Source organism: Tursiops truncatus, chromosome 3, assembly GCF_011762595.2.
Source record: "Tursiops truncatus isolate mTurTru1 chromosome 3, mTurTru1.mat.Y, whole genome shotgun sequence".
Lineage (NCBI taxonomy): Eukaryota > Metazoa > Chordata > Mammalia > Artiodactyla > Delphinidae > Tursiops > Tursiops truncatus.
This window is the reverse complement of record NC_047036.1, coordinates 123,829,145-123,850,461: the sequence shown is the minus strand read 5'-3', so window position 1 is coordinate 123,850,461 and position 21,317 is coordinate 123,829,145. Positions and strand designations below refer to the sequence as shown.

The following is a 21,317-nucleotide window of genomic DNA, read 5'->3' as shown; positions in this document are numbered from 1 at the left end:
ATTTTATCAGGCATTTTATCTGCTATCTCCTAGGTCCTTAAGATAGTGCAGATGACTAGGTGGGAAATTATGTTTCAGTTTTACAGATGAGGAATCTGAGACTTAGAGTGGTCTCAGCCATTTGCCAGAGTTACAAAGATAATAACTGATAGAACTATTACATGAGTCCATGCTTCTCTTCTGAAAATTATTTATTAACTCATTTATTCAGTACATATTGATGGGTATCTTTTATATGTAAGGCACTATCCTAGAAACCGGAGCTGCCCTTAACATATCTATAGGCTAAAGGAGAAGAGAGCTATTAAAGTACTTAGTTCCCAGACAACTGGTCAAGGGCAATATGGCAGGTGATGGCAGGTGATGGAGCGACCATCTGGAGAAGGGTGGAAGGGCCATGATGGAGATTTTGCAGAGAAGGGGGCATTTGAACCTGAGCCTGAGTAATAAGTAGGAATGTGTCAAGGAGAGATAATAGGGAAGCTATCCCAGGAAAAATAAAGGGCCTGAGCAACGGCATGGGAGTGTGAATGGGCATGCCCAGGTGGAGACAAGACACTAGCTCAGAGCATGGGAAGGAAGCAGAGCGCACAGGGAGGCAAGGAGGCACGCCTCACCAACTGTTGTTGCTTGCTCCTTGGCACTGAAAAGCAGTTCTGCCTGATCCCCATCTAATTGTCAATGCTGGCAGTGCAACTAACTCCAAAAGAATGATTCCGGTGCCATTTATAAACACACATTAGAAAAACCAAGAGGGTTTTTCTTTCCCTATCTGTAAAACCCTTAGTTTGAAAGCTAGGGCAGGGCTCATCAGTAGAGATCCAAAAGCAAGCTGTGTCTATCTTATGCAACAACCTGAATTCCATAGCAGATGATGTCACCTATAAATGCCCTATAAATGGAGCAAGGCTTCAGGTGCATCTGAACAATTTAACTGCATCGATACCCACTGCTACAAACATGGCTGTCTCAGTGCTACAGCTGACAGTTGTTTGGGGACTGCTTGTCTTAATCCTGACTTGCCAAGCCGGTAAGTACCTGCAATCACAGCTCACGCATTGTGCAGTAGTTAGCCATGACTGGAGGAAGTCAGTGGCGCAGATCCAGAACATAAAGGGGAGAGAAGGGAACTTTGGGCACTGCAGAAAGAGCACTGGACTGGGAGACAAGAGACAGATCTTCTAATAAAAAGAAAGTAGGACTTTTATTCAAATGTGCTTAGGTTACAGTCTCTATCCGTGAATGTACGACGTTTAGAATGACTTTTTTTCTTATATCTTCATGTGATATAGTGACACTATTATAATTTCCTTGAGAGCTGGGGGTGTTTATTTTTTAATGATTATAACTAATAATATTCAAAGGTGAAGAGTCTGGAATAAGACTCCTAGGCCTCGCTCTACCACTAGTCAGAAATGTAACTTCAGGCATGCTCGTTAACCTCTAAGGGCTTCACACTTAAAAGGGAATATCAGTAGTTAACTTTCTCATTTAGCTGTCATGAAAATTAAATAAAAGAGACAAAACATATTGGAAAAGTATCTGGTCCATCATGAGCACCCAATAAATATTAATTGTTATTTTTATCATGTATCATCTCATTTGATTCTCATAATCTTTTTAAGTAAACGTGCACAGTTTTATCATTTCCCTTTTTGCAGGTAAATAAACTGAGCTTGCAGAGGGAAAGTTACTTGAGCATAGACACAGGTAGAAGTGGCACACTTGGGATTGAAACCCAAGTCTTTCGATTCTTTCTATTATAAAGCATCTACTTCTTTCAAGTCTGTTCCAAGCACATAGAGGACCAAAAGGCAGCATGCAGAATTCTCACTAATTAATTTTTGGTCTACAGAAGGCAGTGAGCTCTTAACTTATCTCTGATCAGAATGATAGGTCAGAAAACACAGACAGTACAAATAGTAACAGAGCTTTCTGAGCTCTTCTACATGTAACTTGGCAGAACTCCCACCCTCCATCACCCACTGTCCACTGGCACAACCCACAGGCAGACACTCCAACAAAGCTACAGCAGGGATGGGCTCAGAGACTACTGTGTCCATCTGCCCCTATAGTAATCACCGTGGTAAAGTAAAAAGTGAGATTTATATCTTAGAGACCAGTCCCAAGTCTGTCTCTCATGAACTCTGAAACTGGTTAAAATCAGTTCACTGCTTTCAACCTCAGTTTCCTCATCTGTAAAATGGGATAATTACCAACTGCACCAGGTGAAATGAGCATGCTTTTGTAGTCACTTTGTAAACTATAAAATCTGTATAAATATCAGCATTACTGTATTTTTTCAGAACTTTATGATTATATTGACTAAGAAAATCAGGTAGTTAATGTAAATAAAGGCTACCCCATATTACAACTGAAAGGAGAAAATATTCAACTGTTGGCTTTGATAATTTGTTTCTGGTATGTCAAATGTCTTCATTTTTATTATTTTTCAGCATTTTCAAAGTTCTTAATATTTTAGCAGCATTTTAAAATTTTCGTATCTTTAAGCACTAGCGGAGAAAGCTACTATGAATCATTCTGTTGCTACTGTTATTAACAATAGTAATAATCATACAGTGAGCATTTATTGTGGGCTCACCTTAGACCTGGTACTGCAATAAGTGATTTATATAATATAGATATGCATATATATACATACATATCTATGATATACATCACAGATAAATAAAGTATCTTTCCATCTTGACAATAAGAAACTGAGAGAGTAATTAAATATTGTTTACACGGTTACATGGTGAACTTTTTGCTGAGGACAGAATCAAACTCAGGTATATAGGACTCCAAAACATCACCCACCATACTCTCACACCTCTCCTTACATATGCGATCCAAAGGCTGGAGCCAAGGATTTGATCTTCACACACACTGCAATCCAGGGCTCCTTGCATTTTGAAAAGTTAGCATTTAGCATCATATTAAAATAAAACGTTGAAGTAAAAATAATAAAATTAAATTGTTATGCAAGTAGGCAGATAGGAACACAGAAAAAAAAAGAACTCACTTTTCATGCAAGGAATTTCTGGTTCGCAGCTGGTAAATGTCTCCAGGGGACAGTTGCTTGAAGGCAGTATTATATCATATAGGGAACATGCTCTGTGAAATTAAAAAAAAATAAAAGTTCAAACCCTGGCTCAGCCACTTTCTATATGTGTGACTTTAGGAATTTCTCTGAGCATCTGTTTTCTCTCCTGTAATCCTATCACTGAACTGAATAAGGATTAGGCATGTGATAAAAGCACATCCTAGTACCTGAGCATCACAAATATACCTTCTCTTTCCTTCCACTTCATGTAATGAAAACAAAGCAATTCTGGTCACCGTGGTTGCCCTGTGCTTTATGTAACGGTCATGTCCATATATGTCCATTTTTGCCTTAACTCTTAGCAGCATATGATATGTACATAATAGTAGGCTCAAAAACACTTGTTGATGAAAAAACCAACAGCTGAATAAATAAATACTTGGTGGTTAGTATACTGATCTTGGTTATAGGTCCCAGACTGGTAGTGCTCCTATTGAATCTTTTGCAGTGGCATAGTAAACAATAAATGTTTGCAGAATTGAAAGCCATATTTTTTACTAAGACTTTCTATTTTAGGATATAATATAAATGCGACTCTTCTCACTAATTTGACAGCCTCCACACCAAAAGCTAGTTACATCTCCTTCATTCAGAGTAATGGGGTAAATTGTACAGAAGTTGGGACTTCTTGAGTCAAAATTTGTGGTGGGGGGCTTCCCTGGTGGTGCAGTGGTTGAGAATCTGCCTGCCAATGCAAGGGACATGGGTTCGAGCCCTGGTCTGGGAAGATCCCACATGCCGCAGAGCAACTAGGCCCGTGAGCCACAACTACTGAGCCTGCGCTTCTGAAGTCTGTGCTCCGCAACAAGAGAGGCCGCGACAGTGAGAGGCCCGCACACCGCGATGAAGAGTGGCCCCCGCTCGCCGCAACTAGAGAAAGCCCACGCACAGAAACGAAGACCCAACACAGCCAAAAATAAATGAATAAATAAATTAATTAAATTAAATTAAAAAAACATTTGTGGTGGGATTGACAGATAAAATACAGGGCACCCAGTTAAAGTTGAATTTCAGATAAACAATTTTTTCATTTAATTATGCACTAAATATTTCATGGGTCATTCTTACACTAAAAAAGTATTGTTATTTATCTGAAATTCAACTTTAACTGGGCATCCTGTAATTTTATTTACCAAATCTGCCAACACTACTTGTGAGGCTACAGTAAAACTAAAAGATTAAGGTCCTACTTCATCCTGGCACCAGGGTGGAAAGGGGAGGCTGTTCGTATCTTTAATTGCCGCTCTTGCATTGCTTTTAATCTCCCAAACCACTTAGACCACTAAGCAAAGCCAAACCCCCAGCCATGTCACCAACTTCACTCTGGACCTTTGGCCTCATTCCAAAAGGCATTTGACTAAATATCAAAAGTAAGAGACCTGCAGTTACAGTACCATCTTCTCTTGCTATTTGTAAGATCTTCTGCAGGTCACTTAATGTTCTCAGTTTCTGAGTCCAGTGAGCTCTGCATACTCCACAAGATTGGTCAAGCTTAAACTTACACAGTAGATGTAAAATCATTATTTACAGAACTATCACATGCTGTACAAGTGATAGAATTTCTCCTCGTCATCATTATTATACTACTTTCAACCTTATAATACACTTGTAGTTAGATCATACCTTTTCTGTCAAAGACTATGCAGTTCATCACAGAGTGCTTAAGAACCCGGATTTTAATACCAGGCAAACATGGGATTGAATTCTGATTCTGCCATTTACCGTCTCTGTGACTTTGACCCGCTTCTAAACCTCTCTCAACTTCCATTTCTTTACCTTTAACTTCGGATAATAACTTTGCCTCCCTCATAGTGTTGCTGTGAGAATAAAATGAGATAATGCATGGAGATTGCCTGTCATAGGTATGTGCTCAGAAAACACTACCTATTATTATATCATCCTCCTTATTATCATTTCCATAGGTCCAGGGATTACATGAGAAAAATACATTAAAACCAAGCAATCTGCATTTCAGTCCCAGCCCTGGCATTTACTAGCTGCTTTAACTCTGAACAAGTTACTTAACCTCCGTGAGCTTCAGTTTTCTCATCTGGAAAGAGAACCAATGTCTGCCTAAGCATCAATATCTGTTGCTCTGTTTGGTTTCAGGAATAAGTGACATAACGCACGTGAAGACAATAACCAGGCAGGCACTAGATATGCAATAAATGTAACTATATGAGGCTATATAATTAGTGAGAGGGGGTATAAAGAGCTCTAGGGTTCCTTACAATGAAAGAAACTTCCCTTTCTTCTTGCTGAGAATCACCCTGAGATTCCATTCTGTTTTTCAGATAACAAACCAGAGAGCAAGTCAGATGACAAGCCAGATGACTCGGGCAAAACCCTAGAACCAGCCTTTCCAAACTTCCTAAGCCTCTTGGGCTCGGAGATCATTGAGAATACGGTAGAGTTCATCATCTGCTCCATGATGAAGAGCAAGTAAGCACTGAGACAAACCTTGCTTTTGTCCAGTTCGCCATTAGTAATGACCGCATTGCATTAAAATGAATGAGAAACAAAATTGCATGCATGCCAATGTATTGTTTTAATTGAAACTTGTTGCCTACCTTAAGATATATTTGCATCTGCATGAATTTCCCTGAACTCTTTTGGGGTGAACACGTTCCCAAGGAATTTATGGAACAAGGGGTTCCATCAAATATTTTTTATTTCAGGACCGAGTAGGGAGGAAGAAGGCCACCGGACCGAGGGACGGAAAGCCGTGTTCTGGTCTTGACACAGGTGTTATTTACTGGGTGATCTGGAGTTAGGCTTTCCCTCCCTGAGTGCCTCAGTTTGCTAATCTGTAAAGTTAAAGGAATAAAGGACCCACCCAGTGCAGACACAGTAATTTGCTGATGAAGGTGGTGGGTAGAGGTGTGCTCATCAGTGAGAGGTATGGTGAGTCCCGTCTTTATTTTCTGGTTTGAGTAATTCAAGAGGGTTAGCAGACACAGTAGCTAATCTCTCCTCAGAGGCAATCTGAAGAACCTCTCTTATGAGGGTTTGTTTTGATCACGAGAGATTGCCTTGATGGCAAATTCCACAACCCTGACTCTTCCTATTATTTTCAACCTGCTTCCAAGCTCCTGTGCCCAACTCGTAATACATCCTACCCAAGTTTACATAGCTCTGATTTTTACATCTACTTTACCCTTTCTTCATTCTTCCGACATTAATCTTCCCAAGTTCAGCTCTCCAGGGTCTATTTCGTTCTTTTGAATTTCTAGGTGCTTTCAATCTCCACCTCTCTGAGGCTCTGCTCTCTAATTCTCTCCTTCACAGGCCCCTAAGCAGAGTTTGACAAAGTGCAGTCTATTACCTGCTTCAGAATCGCCTGGAGAACTTATCCAAAAGGCAGGTCCCTTCATCCCATCTTGCACTTTCCTGGAGCAAGGCTGTATAACAAGCCTTTATAACAAGCTTTGTAACAAGCGTTTTAACAAGCTTTCAGGTGATTCTTATATACAACAAATTTGAGAGCCCTTGATTGGATGCTCTGGGCTACGTGGCTGAGCCTTAAAGGTCCACACAGCCTTTAAATTTGTATTCATCTTTTGTGTAGATGTGAATCTTTGTATTTTTCTAGGGAAAGTGCTTCTGACTTTATAAGATTCTCAAAAAGGTCTATTACCAGTAACAGATTAAGAGCCACTTCTATATAGAAGTGATCAGGGGCCATTTTGTATCCCTTGATCTGCTTAAATCCATATATTACTATCATGTGAATGGGCATAATTCTGCATACAATCATCATGAACAAACTGTTAAAACACAGATGTTTATTTTGTGTTTTTATTTTTCATATTGTGGTTGCTTTTGCAACGGTTGAGTTCCCATGACTGTTAGTGTAAACAAGGGAAAAACTGAATAACATCTATTATGTACAAAGTAGAGTTTAGACTCCAGTTGAATTCATATGGTTATAAATCACAACAATAGCAAGGCCAAGAATTAGAATCATAATTCTTTTTATTCCTTCCCTGGGGAATCCCCTAGACATAAAATAGCCCTTGTCTTCTCTGTTAACTCTGAACGTTGACCATCTGAAATGCTAAAGAATTGTTAGCTCTGGGTTCAGAAACGGCACATCTTCTACCATTTTCTTTTTCCCTCATTTTATTCTGGGTATATGATATTCTTTCTGTTCTTGGAACTTACAACTGTCTCAGGCTCTCTGCTCGTCCTTTAATTTCTGCCTAAAATGCTCTTTTTCCCCTCCTAGTTAGTGCTTTGTCTTGCCTCGCATCTAAAAGTCACCTCCTCCGAAAACGATGCTATAACCACTCTTATTAATACAACTTCTTTTATTCCCTGGTTATTCTCTATCACTATATCTTGTCATTATGTCATTATAACATATCACCATGTCACATGATTAATTTATTTTTAATCATGTAACTATATGAAAGTAGAGATCAGATCTCTCTAGCTCATTGCTATAGCACAGTACCCTGTAAGTCATATCGGGCACTTAGTAAATAATTGTTGAATTAACTAAATAAGGAAAGGAATCTTAGAGATCAGATCTAAAGCTCACATACCCCTATTTGACTGAGACATTTTGAGGGATCTTTGTTGAAAGATACAGCAGTCCTTGCTCAAGGGAACAAATCTAACTGTCCTCACTCTGTCCAAGAAAAGACCATAAATATAACAGGGAATGGGAAATGGGAAGAGACCAGCAAGAAGTATTCCTAAGAACTTAATACATGCTTAGGAAAGTAGGGGCAGGAATTGTGAAGGAAAAACGTCTAGACTTTAAGCCCCTTCTCCTCAAAGAATTTGCCGTCCTTATTGTATAAGATGGCATGAGCAAATACAATGATAACTAAAATGCTGAATAAGGTAAATGTCAGCCAAACATCACAGTTAATGTCTAAGGAAAGGAGCTGTCACTGGGGCCAGGATGCTTAGGGGAGAGTTTCTGGCAAAGGTAAGAAGAAATTTGGGTCATAAAAGACTCAATGAGATTTCATTAGAAAGAGAAAATTACAAAAATATGGAACTTCATAAAGATAGAAAATTTGCTTTATTTAGTCCTATGTACCCAATGCCTAAATACTGTGTCAAGCACATAATAAATGCTGGACCATAATTTACTCATCTCTTACCTTCTCAGCAGCTACCGCACACCCAATCCTTAAACAGTGGAATGGCCTCTGGTATTAATTCATGCTTCTGGAGACCTAAGTTTTAGACTTTGCTTTGCAATTTACCAGCCATGTGACTTGGACAGGTTTTTAATCTCTTTGAGCTTCAGAGGTTTTTTTCATATGTAAAATGATTAAAATTCATTCATGTATCCATTCAACAAATATTTATTAATTCATACTATATGGTAGGCACTGTTCTAGGTGCTGGGGATATATTATGAAACAAATATATCAAAATATCTGTCTTTATAGAGTTTATATAGGAATAGACATCAAACTAATAGATTTGTTGGCAGATTTAAAGAGATAATTATGTATAATGGCTTGTCAAATTTGAACTATTATGGAAATCTTAGACCTTACTACTTTATGACATAGGAAAACTTGAAGTATTGCTCAAATATTATAAGATACCTTAGTGATGATTCTAACATTCCTGATCAGTCTAAATCATAATTCATTTTTTCCTCTTTTTTTTTTAAGAGGATATATGAAATGTGATGAGAAAAAAGAAGAAGATTCATCAGAGTGACTTCAACCAGGTGATTTTAACCTAAAAACTTACAACCAAAAAAATAGTATATTGAACAAAGGAAAAAGGGTCTGTCTGATTTACTTAATAAATTTGGGAACCCACATTTACCCATAAGCAGAAAAGGGGTATTTTTTGTGTGTGTTTTTGCTTTATTCTTGTAGTCGTTTTTTTAAAATTGATTTTAAGTAGATGTATTTTTATCATCTCAAAGTCACTGACTTAATAAGATTCTCTTAAGAGAAGAAGCACAGTTGTGGGGTGAAACAAGTAAGCACTGGAAGTGAGGAGATCTGGTCCTGTCACAACTCTGCTTGGAACTTGACTTGTGCAGGTTCCGCCTATGAAAGGAGGGGTTATATGCACTAAAATCTAAAGACCCAGGTAAACAGGCCATTAGTTACTCATGAGAAGAGTGAGATTTACTGAACCTAACTCCAGGAGAAAGGACTAGTAAGCTCTCTAATCCTGCAGTTAGATTTATGTGCAAACAGTCTGGTTTGAGTCCTCAGAGATACCTGCTGTTTCCTTATCCAGTTCTCTCCTGAGAATGGATATTGAAATATAAATACAGAAATGTCAGACTTGAGAAAGTAATTCTATAAGTAACTAGCATGAACTTAGTACTTCTGTTTTAGGCAGTAAATTAATGCTGTATATGTAGTACCTAATTTAATTCTATCTAACATTCCCTATGAAAAATATGTATTGCTATTCTTAAATTTTATAAATAATGAAACCAAGTCTCAGGGAGCTTAATTAATGTGGCCAAGTTAATAAGGGAGGAGGGGTGGATCTGAATTCAAACAGCCTGATTCCAGTCTGTGCTCTATCACTCAGCAATAGAGCTACTGAACAGCGAATAGTGTAGGAAGAGGCAGTAGAGAATAGTGATTAAGCTGTGTGATCTTAGACATACCTCAAGGTGCCCATAGAAGTAAAACCCTACCCCTTTGGTTAGTTGAATTACCTTATATGCATCTCCAGGAATTATGGCCTTTCCCAACTTTTTCCCTACTGGCTTCATTTCATAACAAGGGAGTGATTGGCGTGAGCTTAGAAAGCTATTATCATATTACCCTGGAACTTAGCCCACCCTTTTCCTTAAGCTTCTAAGGAGGGAAATCAGACTTGCGCATTGGAATCAAGATGTGCTCAATGCAGACACACCTGAATCTCACCCCAAAGAGAGCTAAGCTTCTAAAAACACTCACTTATGTTTGCATCTTCCCATTCCCATCTTCTCAGGGAACAGCCTACCTCTTGTTGCAGGTATCCTAACCCTTTGCCTTCATTCAGGCTCATTGGTGCTCACACCCTGAATCTTTGGAGTGCCATCCTAGAGGCTCAATGTATGAGACAGTCCAATAAGCAAGTCAACATGAAATTTTAGAAAGAGCAAAAGCCATAGAGAAGATGTAAGTTCAGCTTCTATCTTGGCCTCTTATTGGTTGTGTGACCATGGGGAGGTCAGTTGGTCTCCATGAGTCTCACTTTACTCCTTATTAATACTTAAAACATTTGGAACTTAATTGTTCCAGACCTTAATGTCGGAAATTTTTTAACTGCATATAAAAAATCTTTGAGTGGATTCACAAACCAACTGTAGATGCCCTAATGGGCAGAGAGGAATGGCTCTGTCTAGGGATATAAACCAAATGGACTAGAGAGAAAGAAGCTTCTAAGGCAGAGATTAAATTTTGGATGGTTTGATCAAGGCTGTCTCTCCAAACTCCAGTGACTGTTCATTTAATAAATAGTTTTAAAAGTTGCACTTGTATGATAAGTGTCTCATCAAATCAAAAGCAAATCATGACTTTAGAATGAGTGATTCACAGCAATGCCTATTTCTCCAGTATAGAAAATCTGGCCAAAGTTTTAGGTATTTCCTAAAGTAAGATAGGTAGATATATAGATATCCCGTTTTTCTCCTACGACATATGCCTCTATCTTACATAGTCCTTTAATGCTTATTTAACCCATGCCTACTATGTGTCAGATCCTGCCAATGCTACCAAGATGAGTAACACTGTCTCATCATTAACAAGTTTATGGTTTGGACTATCACCTAGCACAGTGCACCCCAGGATTGTGCAGGAAAACAATGAAGTTCTATGTACAAGTGCCGTGGACATGCCTTGGAGGAAAGGGTGGGCATTAAGAGGGCTTCACAAAGAAGGTGAATTTCCGCATGCAATCTCAGATGATGAGCAGAAAAGGGCAAGTTCTCAAAAACTAATCATCCAATAATTGGACACCTAATTAATCTGAGATTCTCCCAACCTCAGCTCAATCACATTGACATGATTTCGTTATGTTAATAATTTTACAATCTTAACTCCTAATGTCCTGCATCACTTGAAATCATGGGGATTCAAGTCTCCCAGTGTCTTAAGTCATTTGACATCTTAAAGTATAAATTACCTTTCTTGTGTTAAAATAAGAATCCAATGAACCTCACCAAGATTATGAAACAAGTAAAAGATGGGACAGCACTTTGTGAATTCTTAATATCTATGTGCATTTTTTAAATTAAGAACATAATATACTTGGACACACTCGATGACATGTTTCGACCTGCTGAGTCAGAACTTCCTAGTGAGGGAGCTAGGAATAAATAAATTTAATAGGAAATCCTCAAGTAACTAATGAGTAAAATTGCAGATGGGCATGACATCATTCAATATCCACCCCATGAAGTCTGATGGGAAATATTTCTTTTAGAATTTAGAGCAAGAAAAAAAAAATTCCTTCCCTCAGTACTGCTTCCTCATTTCTGGTTATAAGATTTATGTAGCTTGGTTTATTTCATTTATTTACTTTTCCTGTCTATCCAGAAACTCAAAGAGAAACTGATGACTCAATTTACTCCAGTAAACATATGTGCATTCTCCCTTCATCCCTGTTGTTGATTCTTGCCTTTTCATTTTTGTTGTTGTTGCTTGTTTCTTCAAATATATATTATAGTTGATTTCATTATAAATCATCTCAAGTTCTAAAGGGCAGAGATGTAAAAATGTTAAAGAAAAGATTAAAATATCTTTGTATTTTTCTTAAGTCTTTAAGGCCTCTTTAGCTGGTAATTGTTTCCCTGTCTCTGGTTTATATTTCTAAGGACACCTGCATGGCTCCAGAATAAGCCAAGGGCACCTGAATCCTGCTTTTCCAGTTTTCTGTTTCACAAGTCCTCCAGGACAGAGGCCTCAATGCAGCTTCCAGCAAGTTCTCAGGATTCAGGTCCTGGCTTCAACCAAAGACAGCTTCTTTTGAACATCCTGACTTTGCATTTTTGCTTCTAGAAGTCAAAATAATTGTGTCCTCTTTGGGGACACATATCCTACTTCATTAAGATTTTTGTTGGTGGAAGTAATTTTTCCTGAAGCATGTTTAAAGTTTTTAATTGATGCAAAAAATATGAAATATATAAAAATTATTATTATCCAGAATAACTGAAGAACATTTCAAATTAAGAAAACTAAATTTCAGATAACATCAGGCCAAAGTCACAGAACCAGTAAACAACAGAAAGATTTGAACCTGACTCCAAAGAAAAAACCCTTAACCCCTAAAAATGCATGAGGTGAATTTCAGAGTTAAAAGTTTCATAAACCCTTTTAGGAGAAGTTTTTCAAAAAAATCTGAGCCTACACTCCTGGGCTAGTAATCTAAAAACTGACCTTTAAAAAAAAATTAACAAGGTTATTGCTGTTCCACAGTTTTTATTACTCTCATAGAATAGCAGAGTGCCCTTGAAGACATTTGAAACTGGTGGATGGAAGAGTCCTTGACAAGTCTAGTGCAGTTCTTTCATTTCTTCTACCACTTGTTACACAGATGTAGGTTCTCAGTGGCAATTGGTGTGGTTCTTGCCCACTTGTTCATAAAGGATTGAACCATTGTCAAACCTGACCCAACTGAGCCAAGAAAATTCTCCCAGAATTATTTAATATGGACATAAGACAAGACTGAAATCATAAAGCACAATGACAGTTATGGCAGCACTCTAGTCTAGATGGGAGGGAAGCTCAAGAGGGAGGGGATATGGGGATATATGTATACTTATAGCTAATACACTTTGTTGTACAACAGAAACTAACACAACATTGTAAACTAATTACACTAAAATAAAGATATTAAAAAAAAATCTATGTGCTTCTGTCCTGGATTCCTGTTCTCCCAAGCACTTTGACTCTGAAAGCAACTCCAGTGTATTTTTTTTTTTTTTTTTTTTTTTTTTTATAAATTTATTTATTTATGGCTGTTTCGGGTCTTAGTTGCTGGGTGTGGGCTTTCTCTAGTGTGGCAAGCGGGGGATACTCTTCTTTGTGGTGCACGGGCTTCTCTTTGCAGTGGCTTCTCTTGCTGTGGAGCACAGGCTTCAGTAGTTGTGGCTTGCAGGCTCTAGAGCGCAGGCTCAGTAGTTGTGGTGCACGGGCTTAGTTGCTCCGCGGCATGTGGGATCTTCCCGGACCAGGGCTCAAACCTGTGTCCCCTGTATTGGCAGGCGGATTCTTAACCACTGCGCCACCAGGGAAGCCCTCCAGTGTATTTTTAATAAACCTTTTTTTTTTTAACATCTTTATCAGAGTATAATTGCTGTACAGTGGTGTGTTAGTTTCTACTTTATAACAAAGTGAATCAGATGTACATATACATATATCCCCATATCTCCTCCCTCTTGCGTCTCCCTCCCACCCTCCCTATCCCACCCCTCTAGGTGGTCTCAAAGCACCGAGCTGATCTCCCTGTGCTACACGGCTGCTTCCCACTAGCTAACTATTTTACATTTGGTAGTGTATATATGTCCATGCCACTCTCTCACTTCATCCCAGCTTACACTTCCCCCTCCCTGTGTCCTCAAGTCCATTCTCTACATCTGCATCTTTAGTCTTTATTCCTGATCTGCCCCTAGGTTATTCAGAACCTTTTATTTTTTTTTTAGGATTCCATATATATGTGTACGGTATTTCTTTTTCTCTTTCTGACTTTCTTCACTCTGTATGACAGACTCTAGGTCCATCCACTTCACTACAAATAACTCAATTTCATTTCTTTTGATGGCTGAGTAATATTCCATTGTATATATGTGCCACATCTTCCTTACCCATTCATCTGTCGATGGACACTTAGGTTGCTTCCATGTCCTGGCTATTGTAAATAGAGCTGCAATGAACATTGTGGTACATGACTCTTTTTGAATTATGGTTTTCTCGGGGTATATGCCCAGTAGGCAATTGTTGAGTCGTATGGTAGTTCTACTTTTAGTTTTTTAAGGAACCTCCATACTGTTCTCCATAGTGGCTGTATAAATTTACATTCCACCTACAATGCAAGAGGGTTCCCTTTTCTCCACACCCTCTCCAGCATTTATTGTTTGCAGATTTTTTGATGATGGCCATTCTGACTGGTGTGAGGTGATAGCTCATTGTAGTTTTGATTTGCATTTCTCTAATGATTAGTGATGTTGAGCATCCTTTCATGTGTTTGTTGGCAGTCTGTATATCTTCTTTGGAGAAATGTCTATTTAGGTCTTCTGCCCATATTTGGATTAGGTTATTTGTTTTTTTGATATTGAGCTGCATGAGCTGCTTGTATATTTTGGAGATTAATCCTTTGTCAGTTGCTTCATTTGCAAATATATTCTCCCATTCTGAGGGTTGTCTTTTGGTCTTGTTTATGGTTTCGTCTCTTGTGCAAAAGCTTTGAAGTTTCATTAGGTCCCATTTGTTTATTTTTGTTTTTATTTCCATTTCTCCAGGAGGTGGGTCAAAAAGGATCTTGCTGTGATTTATGTCATAGAGTGTTCTGCCTATGTTTTCCCCTAAGAGTTTTAGAGTGTCTGGCTTTACATTTAGGTCTTTAATCCATTTTGAGTTTATTTTTGTGTATGGTGTTAGGGAGTGTTCTAATTTCACTCTTTTACCTGTAGCTGTCCAGTGTTCCCAGCACCATTTATAAAGAGGTTGTCTTTTCTCCATTGTATATTCTTGCCTCCTTTATCAAAGTTAAGGTGACCATATGTGCATGGGTTTATCTCTGGGCTTTCTATCCTGTTCCATTGATCTATATTTCTGTTTTTGTGCCAGTACCATACTGTCTTGATTACTGTAGCTTTGTAGTATAGTCTGAAGTCAGGGAGCCTGATTCCTCCAGCTCCGTTTTTCGTTCTCCAGATTGCTTTGGCTATTTGGGGTCTTTTGTGTTTCCATACAAATTGTGAAATTTTTTGTTCTAGTTCTGTGAAAAATGCGATTGGTAGTTTCATAGGGATTACATTGAATCTGTAGATTGCTTTGGGTACTATAGTCATTTTCACAATGTTAATTCTTCTAATCCAAGAACATGGTGTATCTCTCCATCTGTTTGTATCATCTTTAATTTCTTTCATCAGTCTCTTATGGTTTTCTGCATAAAGTTATTTTGTCTCCTTAAGTAGGTTTATTCCCAGGTATTTTATTCTTTTTCTGGCAATGGTAAATGGGAGTGTTTCCTTAATTTCTCTTTCAGATTTTTCATCATTAATGTATAGGAATGCAAGAGATTTCTGTGCATTAACTTTGAATCCTGCTACTTTGCCAAATTCATTGATTAGCTCTAGTAGTTTTCTGGTAGCATTTTAGGATTCTCTATGTATAGTATCATGTCATCTGTAAAGACAGTTTTATTTCTTCTTTTCAGATTTGGATTCCTTTTATTTCTTTTTCTTCTCTGATTGCTGTGGCTAAAAATTCCAAAACTGTGTTGAATAAGAGTGGTGAGAGTGGGCAACCTTGTCTTGTCCCTGATCTTAGTGGAAATGGTTTCAGTTGTTCACCATTGAGAACGATGTTGGCTGTGGGTTTGTCATATATGGCCTTTATTATGTTGAGATAAGTTCTATGTCTACTTTCTGGAGGGTTTTTATCATAACAGGTGTTGAATTTTGTCAAAAGTCTTTCCTGAATCTGTTGAGATTATCATATGGTTTTTATCATTCTATTTGTAAATATGGTGTATCACATTGATTGATTTGCATATATTGAAGAATCCTTGCATTCCTGGGATAAACCCCACTTGATCATGTTCTATGAACCTTCTAATGTGTTGTTGGATTCTGTTTGCTAGTATTTTGTTGAGGATTTTTGCATCTATGTACATCAGTGATATTAGCCTGTAGTTTTCTTTTTTTGTGACATCATTGTCTGATTTTGTTATCAGTGGATGGTGGCCTTGTAGAATGAGTTTGGGAGTGTTCCTCCCTCTGCCATACTTTGGAAGAGTTTGAGAAGGATAGGTGTTAGCTCTTCTCTAAATGTTTCATAGAATTCACCTGTGAAGCCATCTGGTCCTGGGCTTTTGTTTGTTGGAAGATTTTTAATCACAGTTTCAAGTTCAGTGCTTGTCATTTGTCTTTATATTTCTATTTCTTCCTAGTTCAGTCTTGGAAGGTTGTGCTTTTCTAAGAATTTTTCCATTTCTTCCAGGTTGTCCATTTTTTTAGCATAGAGTTGCTTGTAGTAATCTCTCATGATCCTTTGTATTTCACTAGTGGCAGTTGTTACTTCTCCATTTTCATTTCTAATTCTATTGATTTGAATCTTCTCCCTATTTTTCTTGATGAGTCTGGTTAATGGTTTATCAATTTTTTTAACTTCTCAAGAACCAGCTATTAGTTTTATTGGTCTTTGCTATCATTTCCTTCATTATTTTTTCATTTATTTCTGATCTGATCTTTATGATTTCTTTCCTTCTGCTAACTTTGGGGGTTTTTTGTTCTTCTTTCTCTGACTGATTTAGGTGTAAGGTTAGTTTGTTTATTTGAGATGTTTCTTGTTTCTTGAGGTAAGATTGTATTGATACAAACTTCCCCCTTAGAACTGCTTGGCTGCATCCCATAGGTTTTGGGTCACTGTGTTTTCATTGTCATTTGTTTCTAGGTATTTTTTGATTACCTCTTTGATTTCCTTAGTGATCTCTTGGTTATTTAATAGTGTATTGTTTGGCCTCCACGTGTTTGTATTTTTTACAGATTTTTTTTTACTGTAATTGATATGTAGTCTCATAGCGCTGTGGTTGGAAAATGTACTTGATATGATTTCAATTTTCTTAAATTAAGCAAAGCTAGATTTGTGACCCAAGATATGTTCTATCCTAGAGAATGTTCCATGAGCACTTGAGAAGAAAGTGTATTCTGTTCTTTTTGGATGGAATGTCCTATTTATAGCAATTAAGTCCATCTTGTTTAAAGCATCATTTAAGGCTGGTGTTTCCTTATTTATTTTCATTTTGGATGATCTGTCCATTGGTTAAAGTGGGGTGTTAAAGTCCCCTACTATTATTGTGGTACTGTCGATTTCCACTTTTATGGCTGTTAGCATTTACCTTAGGCATTGAAGTGCTCCTATGTTGGGTGCATAAATATTTACAACTGTTATATCTTCTCCTTGGATTGATCCCTTGATCATTATGTGGTGTCCCTCTTTGCCTTTTGTAATAGTCTTTATTTTAAAGTCTATTTTGTCTGATATGAGAATTGTTACTCCTGCTTTCTTTTGATTTCCATTTGCATGGAATATCTTTTTCCATCCCCTCACTTTCAGTCTGTATGTGTCCCTAGGTCTGAAGTGGGTCTCTTGTAGACAACATATATATGGGTCTTGTTTTTGCATCCATTCAGGCAGTCTATGTCTTTTGGTTGGAGCATTTAATCCATTTACATTTAAGGTAGTTATCGATATGTATGTTCCTATTGCCATTTTCTTAATTGTTTTGGGTTTGTTATTGTAGGTCTTTTCCTTCTCTTGTGCTTCCTGCCTAGAGAAGTTCCTTTAGCGTTTGTTGTAAAGCTGGTTTGGTGGGGCTGGATCCTCTTAGCGTTTGCTTGTCTGTAAAGGTTTTAATTTTTCCGTCAAATCTGAATGACATCCTTGTTCGGTAGAGTAATCTTGGTTGTAGGTTTTTCCCTTTCATCACTTTAAATATGTCCTGCCACTCCTTTCTGGCTTGCAGAGTTTCTGCTGAAAGATCAGCTGTTAACCTTATGGGGATTCCCTTGTGTGTTATTTGTTGCTTTTCCCTTGCTGCTTTTAATATTTTTTCTTTGTATGTAATCTTTGGTATTTTGCTTAATATGTGTCTTCGCATGTTTCTCCTTGGATTTATCCTGTATGGGACTCTCTGTGCTTCCTGGACTTGATTGACTATTTCTTTTCCCATATTAGGGAATTTTTCAGCTATAATCTCTTCAAATATTTTGTCAGTCCCTTTTTCTTTCTCTTCTTCTGAGACCCCTATAATTCGAATGTTGGTGCTTTTACTGTTGTCCCAGATGTCTCTGAGACTGTCCTCAATTCTTTTCATTTTTTTTTCTTTATTGTGCTCTGTGGTAGTTATTTCCATTATTTTATCTTCTAGGTCACTTCTCCGTTCTCTGCCTCAGTTATTCTGCTATTGATTCCTTCTAGAGAATTTTTAATTTCATTTATTGTGTTGCTCATCATTGTTTGTTTGCTCTTTAGTTCTTCTAGGTCCTTGTTAATTGTTTTTTGTATTTTCTCCATTCTATTTCCAAGGTTTTGGATTAGCTTTACTCTCATTACTCAATTCTTTTTCAGGTAGACTGCCTATTTCCTCTTCATTTGTTTGGTCTGGTGGGTTTTTACCTTGATGCTTCATCTGCTGTGTGTTTTTCTGTCTTTTCATTTTGCTTAACTTACTGTGTTTGGGGTCTCTTTTTCGCAGGCTGCAGGTTCACAGTTCCTGTTGTTTTTGGTGTCTGCCCCCAGTGGTTAAGGTTGGTTCAGTGGGTTGTGTAGGTTTCCTGGTGGAAGGGACTGGTGCCTGTGTTCTGGTGGATGAGGATGGATCTTGTCTCTTTGGTGAGCAGGACCACGTCCAGTGGTGTGTTTTGGGGTGTCTGTGACCTTATTATGATTTTAGACAGGCTCTCTGATAATGGGTGGGGTTGTGTTCCTGTCTTGCTAGCTGTTTGGCATGGGGTGTCCAGCACTGGAGCTTGCTGGTCCTTGAGTGGAGTTGGTTCTTAGTGTTGAGATGGAGCTCTCTGGGAGAGTTTTCACCATTTGATATTTCATGGGGTTGGGAGGTCTCTGGTGGACCAATGTCCTGAACTCGGCTCTCCCACCTCCGAGGCTCAGGCCTGACACTCGGGCAGAGCACCAAGACCCTGTCAGCCACACGGCTCCCATCTGCATAGTCTGTATCTGCTCCACCCCACCAGACGTCTGAGTCAACCTCCTCTGCGTCTGCTGTGTCAATCCAATAAATCTTTTGTTTGTTGTCTTCCTATTTATACTAAGCCAGGATAGGTTTGCATGCAACACAAAGAACCTTTAATAATGCCGATAGCCAAACAAAGAGTGAATATGTACTAAATATTGAAAAATACATATTACTTTCCACAATAAATTTAGATAATCCACCCTCTAATTTTCCAGAGACCTCCAGTTTCTTTTTATCCCCAACTTCATTGAAATATAATAGACATATAACATTGTGGAAATTTAATATGTACAACGTGATGATTGATATACATATATATTGCAAAATGATTCCCACAACAAGGTTAGTTAACACATCCATCACCTCACATGGTTACCTTTTTGTTTGTTTGTTTTGTAGTGAGAACTTTTAAGATCTACTTTGTTAGCAACTGTCAAGTACACAATACAGTATTAACTACAGTCACCATGTTGTATATTAGATCTCCAACTTATTGATCTTATAACTGGAAGGTTGAAACCTTTGGCCAGCTTCACCCATTTCTCCCACCACCTCCTCTACCCCTGGCAACCACCCATCTTACTCTCTACTTCAATGACTTCCATTTATTTTTTAAGATTTCATATATAAATGAGGTCATACAATATTTGTCTTTCTTTGTCTAACTTACTTCACTTAGCATTACATCCTCATAATTCATCTATATTGTTGCAAGTGGCAGGATTTCCTTCTTTTTTAAGGTTGAAAAATATTCCATTATATATATATATATATATATATATATATATACCACATTCAACCATTGACAAACATAGGTTGTTTCTATGTCTTGTTTATTGTAATTAATGCTGCAATGAATGTGGAGGTACAGATATCTCTTTGAGATAGTGGTTTTATTTCCCTTGGATATATACCCAGAAGTAGGATTGCTGGATCATATGGTAATGCTATTTTTATTTTTTTGAGGAACCTCCATACTGTTTTTCTTTATGGCTACACCAATTTACGTTCCCACCAACAGTGCACAAGTGTTCCCTTTTCTCCACACCCTTGTTAGCCTTGTTATCTCTTGTATTTTGATCATAGCCATTGTAACAGGTGTGAGGTCATATCTCATCATGGCCTTGTTTTGTATTTTCCTAGTGATTAGTGATGTTGAGCACCTTTTCATACACCTGTCAGTCATTTTTATGTCTTCTTTGGAAAAATGTCTATTCAGGTTTTTTAAGGTCTTTTTCCTATTTTTTTAATAAAAAAATTTGTTTTTGCTATTGATCAGTATGAGCTCCTTATATATTTTGGAAGTTAATTCCTTACCAGATATATGATTTGCACATATTTTCTCCTATTCCATAGGTTACCTTTTCTTTTTGTTGATCATTTCAATACTGTGCTAAATTTAAACATCACATCCTCTTAATCAAAGTTACCTAAGGTTTCTATGATATTCATCATCTGACATGCAGACTGCTTCTTCCCAACAAATGTGAACCAAGAATCCCTCTTCATATTCTGAGTGCCTAACTTGTGCTTGGGAAATATATTTACTATAAGTAAAAGAATCAGTGTACTCCCTATGTGAGAGAGACATGCCCTATCAGAGCTTTGTCTTTAGCTTCACCTGTTTGTTGTACAATTTGAAATCTTACTTTCATGTTGGTAAAATAGCAAAACACAACACAACAAAACAAGCAACAACAACAAAAAAAGCAGGTACCGAATCAGTACTGGATTTTGTGCACTACAAAGACAGACCGGTTTAAGATCTCCAGCAACCTATAGAGATTTTGAAGATTTCCCAATTGCTTTACAAGGCATGTTACTTCTCTTCCCACCCTCCAATAAGACCCCTCTCTGCAGCCAGCAGGAACACCTGTCTTTGTTTTGTTTTTTTTTGTTTTGTTTTTGTGGTACGCAGGCCTCTCACTGCTGTGGCCTCTCCCATTGCGGAGCACAGGCTCCGGACTCGCAGGCTCAACGGCCATGGCTCACGGGCCTAGCCGCTCCACGGCATGTGGGATCTTCCTGGACCGGGGCACGAACCCGTGTCCCCTGCATCGGCAGGTGGACTCTCAACCACTGTGCCACCAGGGAAGCCCTGGAACACCTGTTTTTGAAGATGAAGAATCTCTCACATCTTTACGGTGTTTTTGTTTTGTTTTGTTTTGTTTTTATGGTCCCTTCAGACTATTATCTCACTGTAACCTTTAATTGCCGTACAGTTGAAGTAACCTGGTCAGGCATTATTTTCTTCACATAACAGGTGAGGAAACTGAGGCTCAGGGAAGGTAATGGACAT

At 38.0% G+C, this 21,317-nt stretch overlaps 1 protein-coding gene across 1 annotated transcript; it reads left to right on the top strand.

Moving 5' to 3' along the window:
- Window positions 1-774: 774 nt before the first annotated feature.
- Window positions 775-20,293, top strand: C3H5orf46 (chromosome 3 C5orf46 homolog). Its single transcript, XM_019924663.3, has 4 exons — window positions 775-1,030; window positions 5,401-5,548; window positions 8,749-8,807; window positions 11,913-20,293. The coding sequence occupies exons 1-3, from the start codon at window positions 961-963 to the stop codon at window positions 8,795-8,797; spliced, it is 267 nt and encodes an 88-aa protein (XP_019780222.1). The 5' UTR covers window positions 775-960; the 3' UTR covers window positions 8,798-8,807; window positions 11,913-20,293.
- The last annotated feature ends 1,024 nt before the right edge of the window (window positions 20,294-21,317 follow it).

Bases quoted from the DNA above. Each gene is read 5' to 3' on its own strand.
- C3H5orf46 (XM_019924663.3), top strand. From the start codon at position 961: ATGGCTGTCTCAGTGCTACAGCTGACAGTTGTTTGGGGACTGCTTGTC. The intron at 1,031-5,400 runs GTAAGTACCTGC...TCTGTTTTTCAG, and splicing joins AATCCTGACTTGCCAAGCCG to ATAACAAACCAGAGAGCAAG. The intron at 5,549-8,748 runs GTAAGCACTGAG...TTTTTTTTTAAG, and splicing joins TGCTCCATGATGAAGAGCAA to AGGATATATGAAATGTGATG.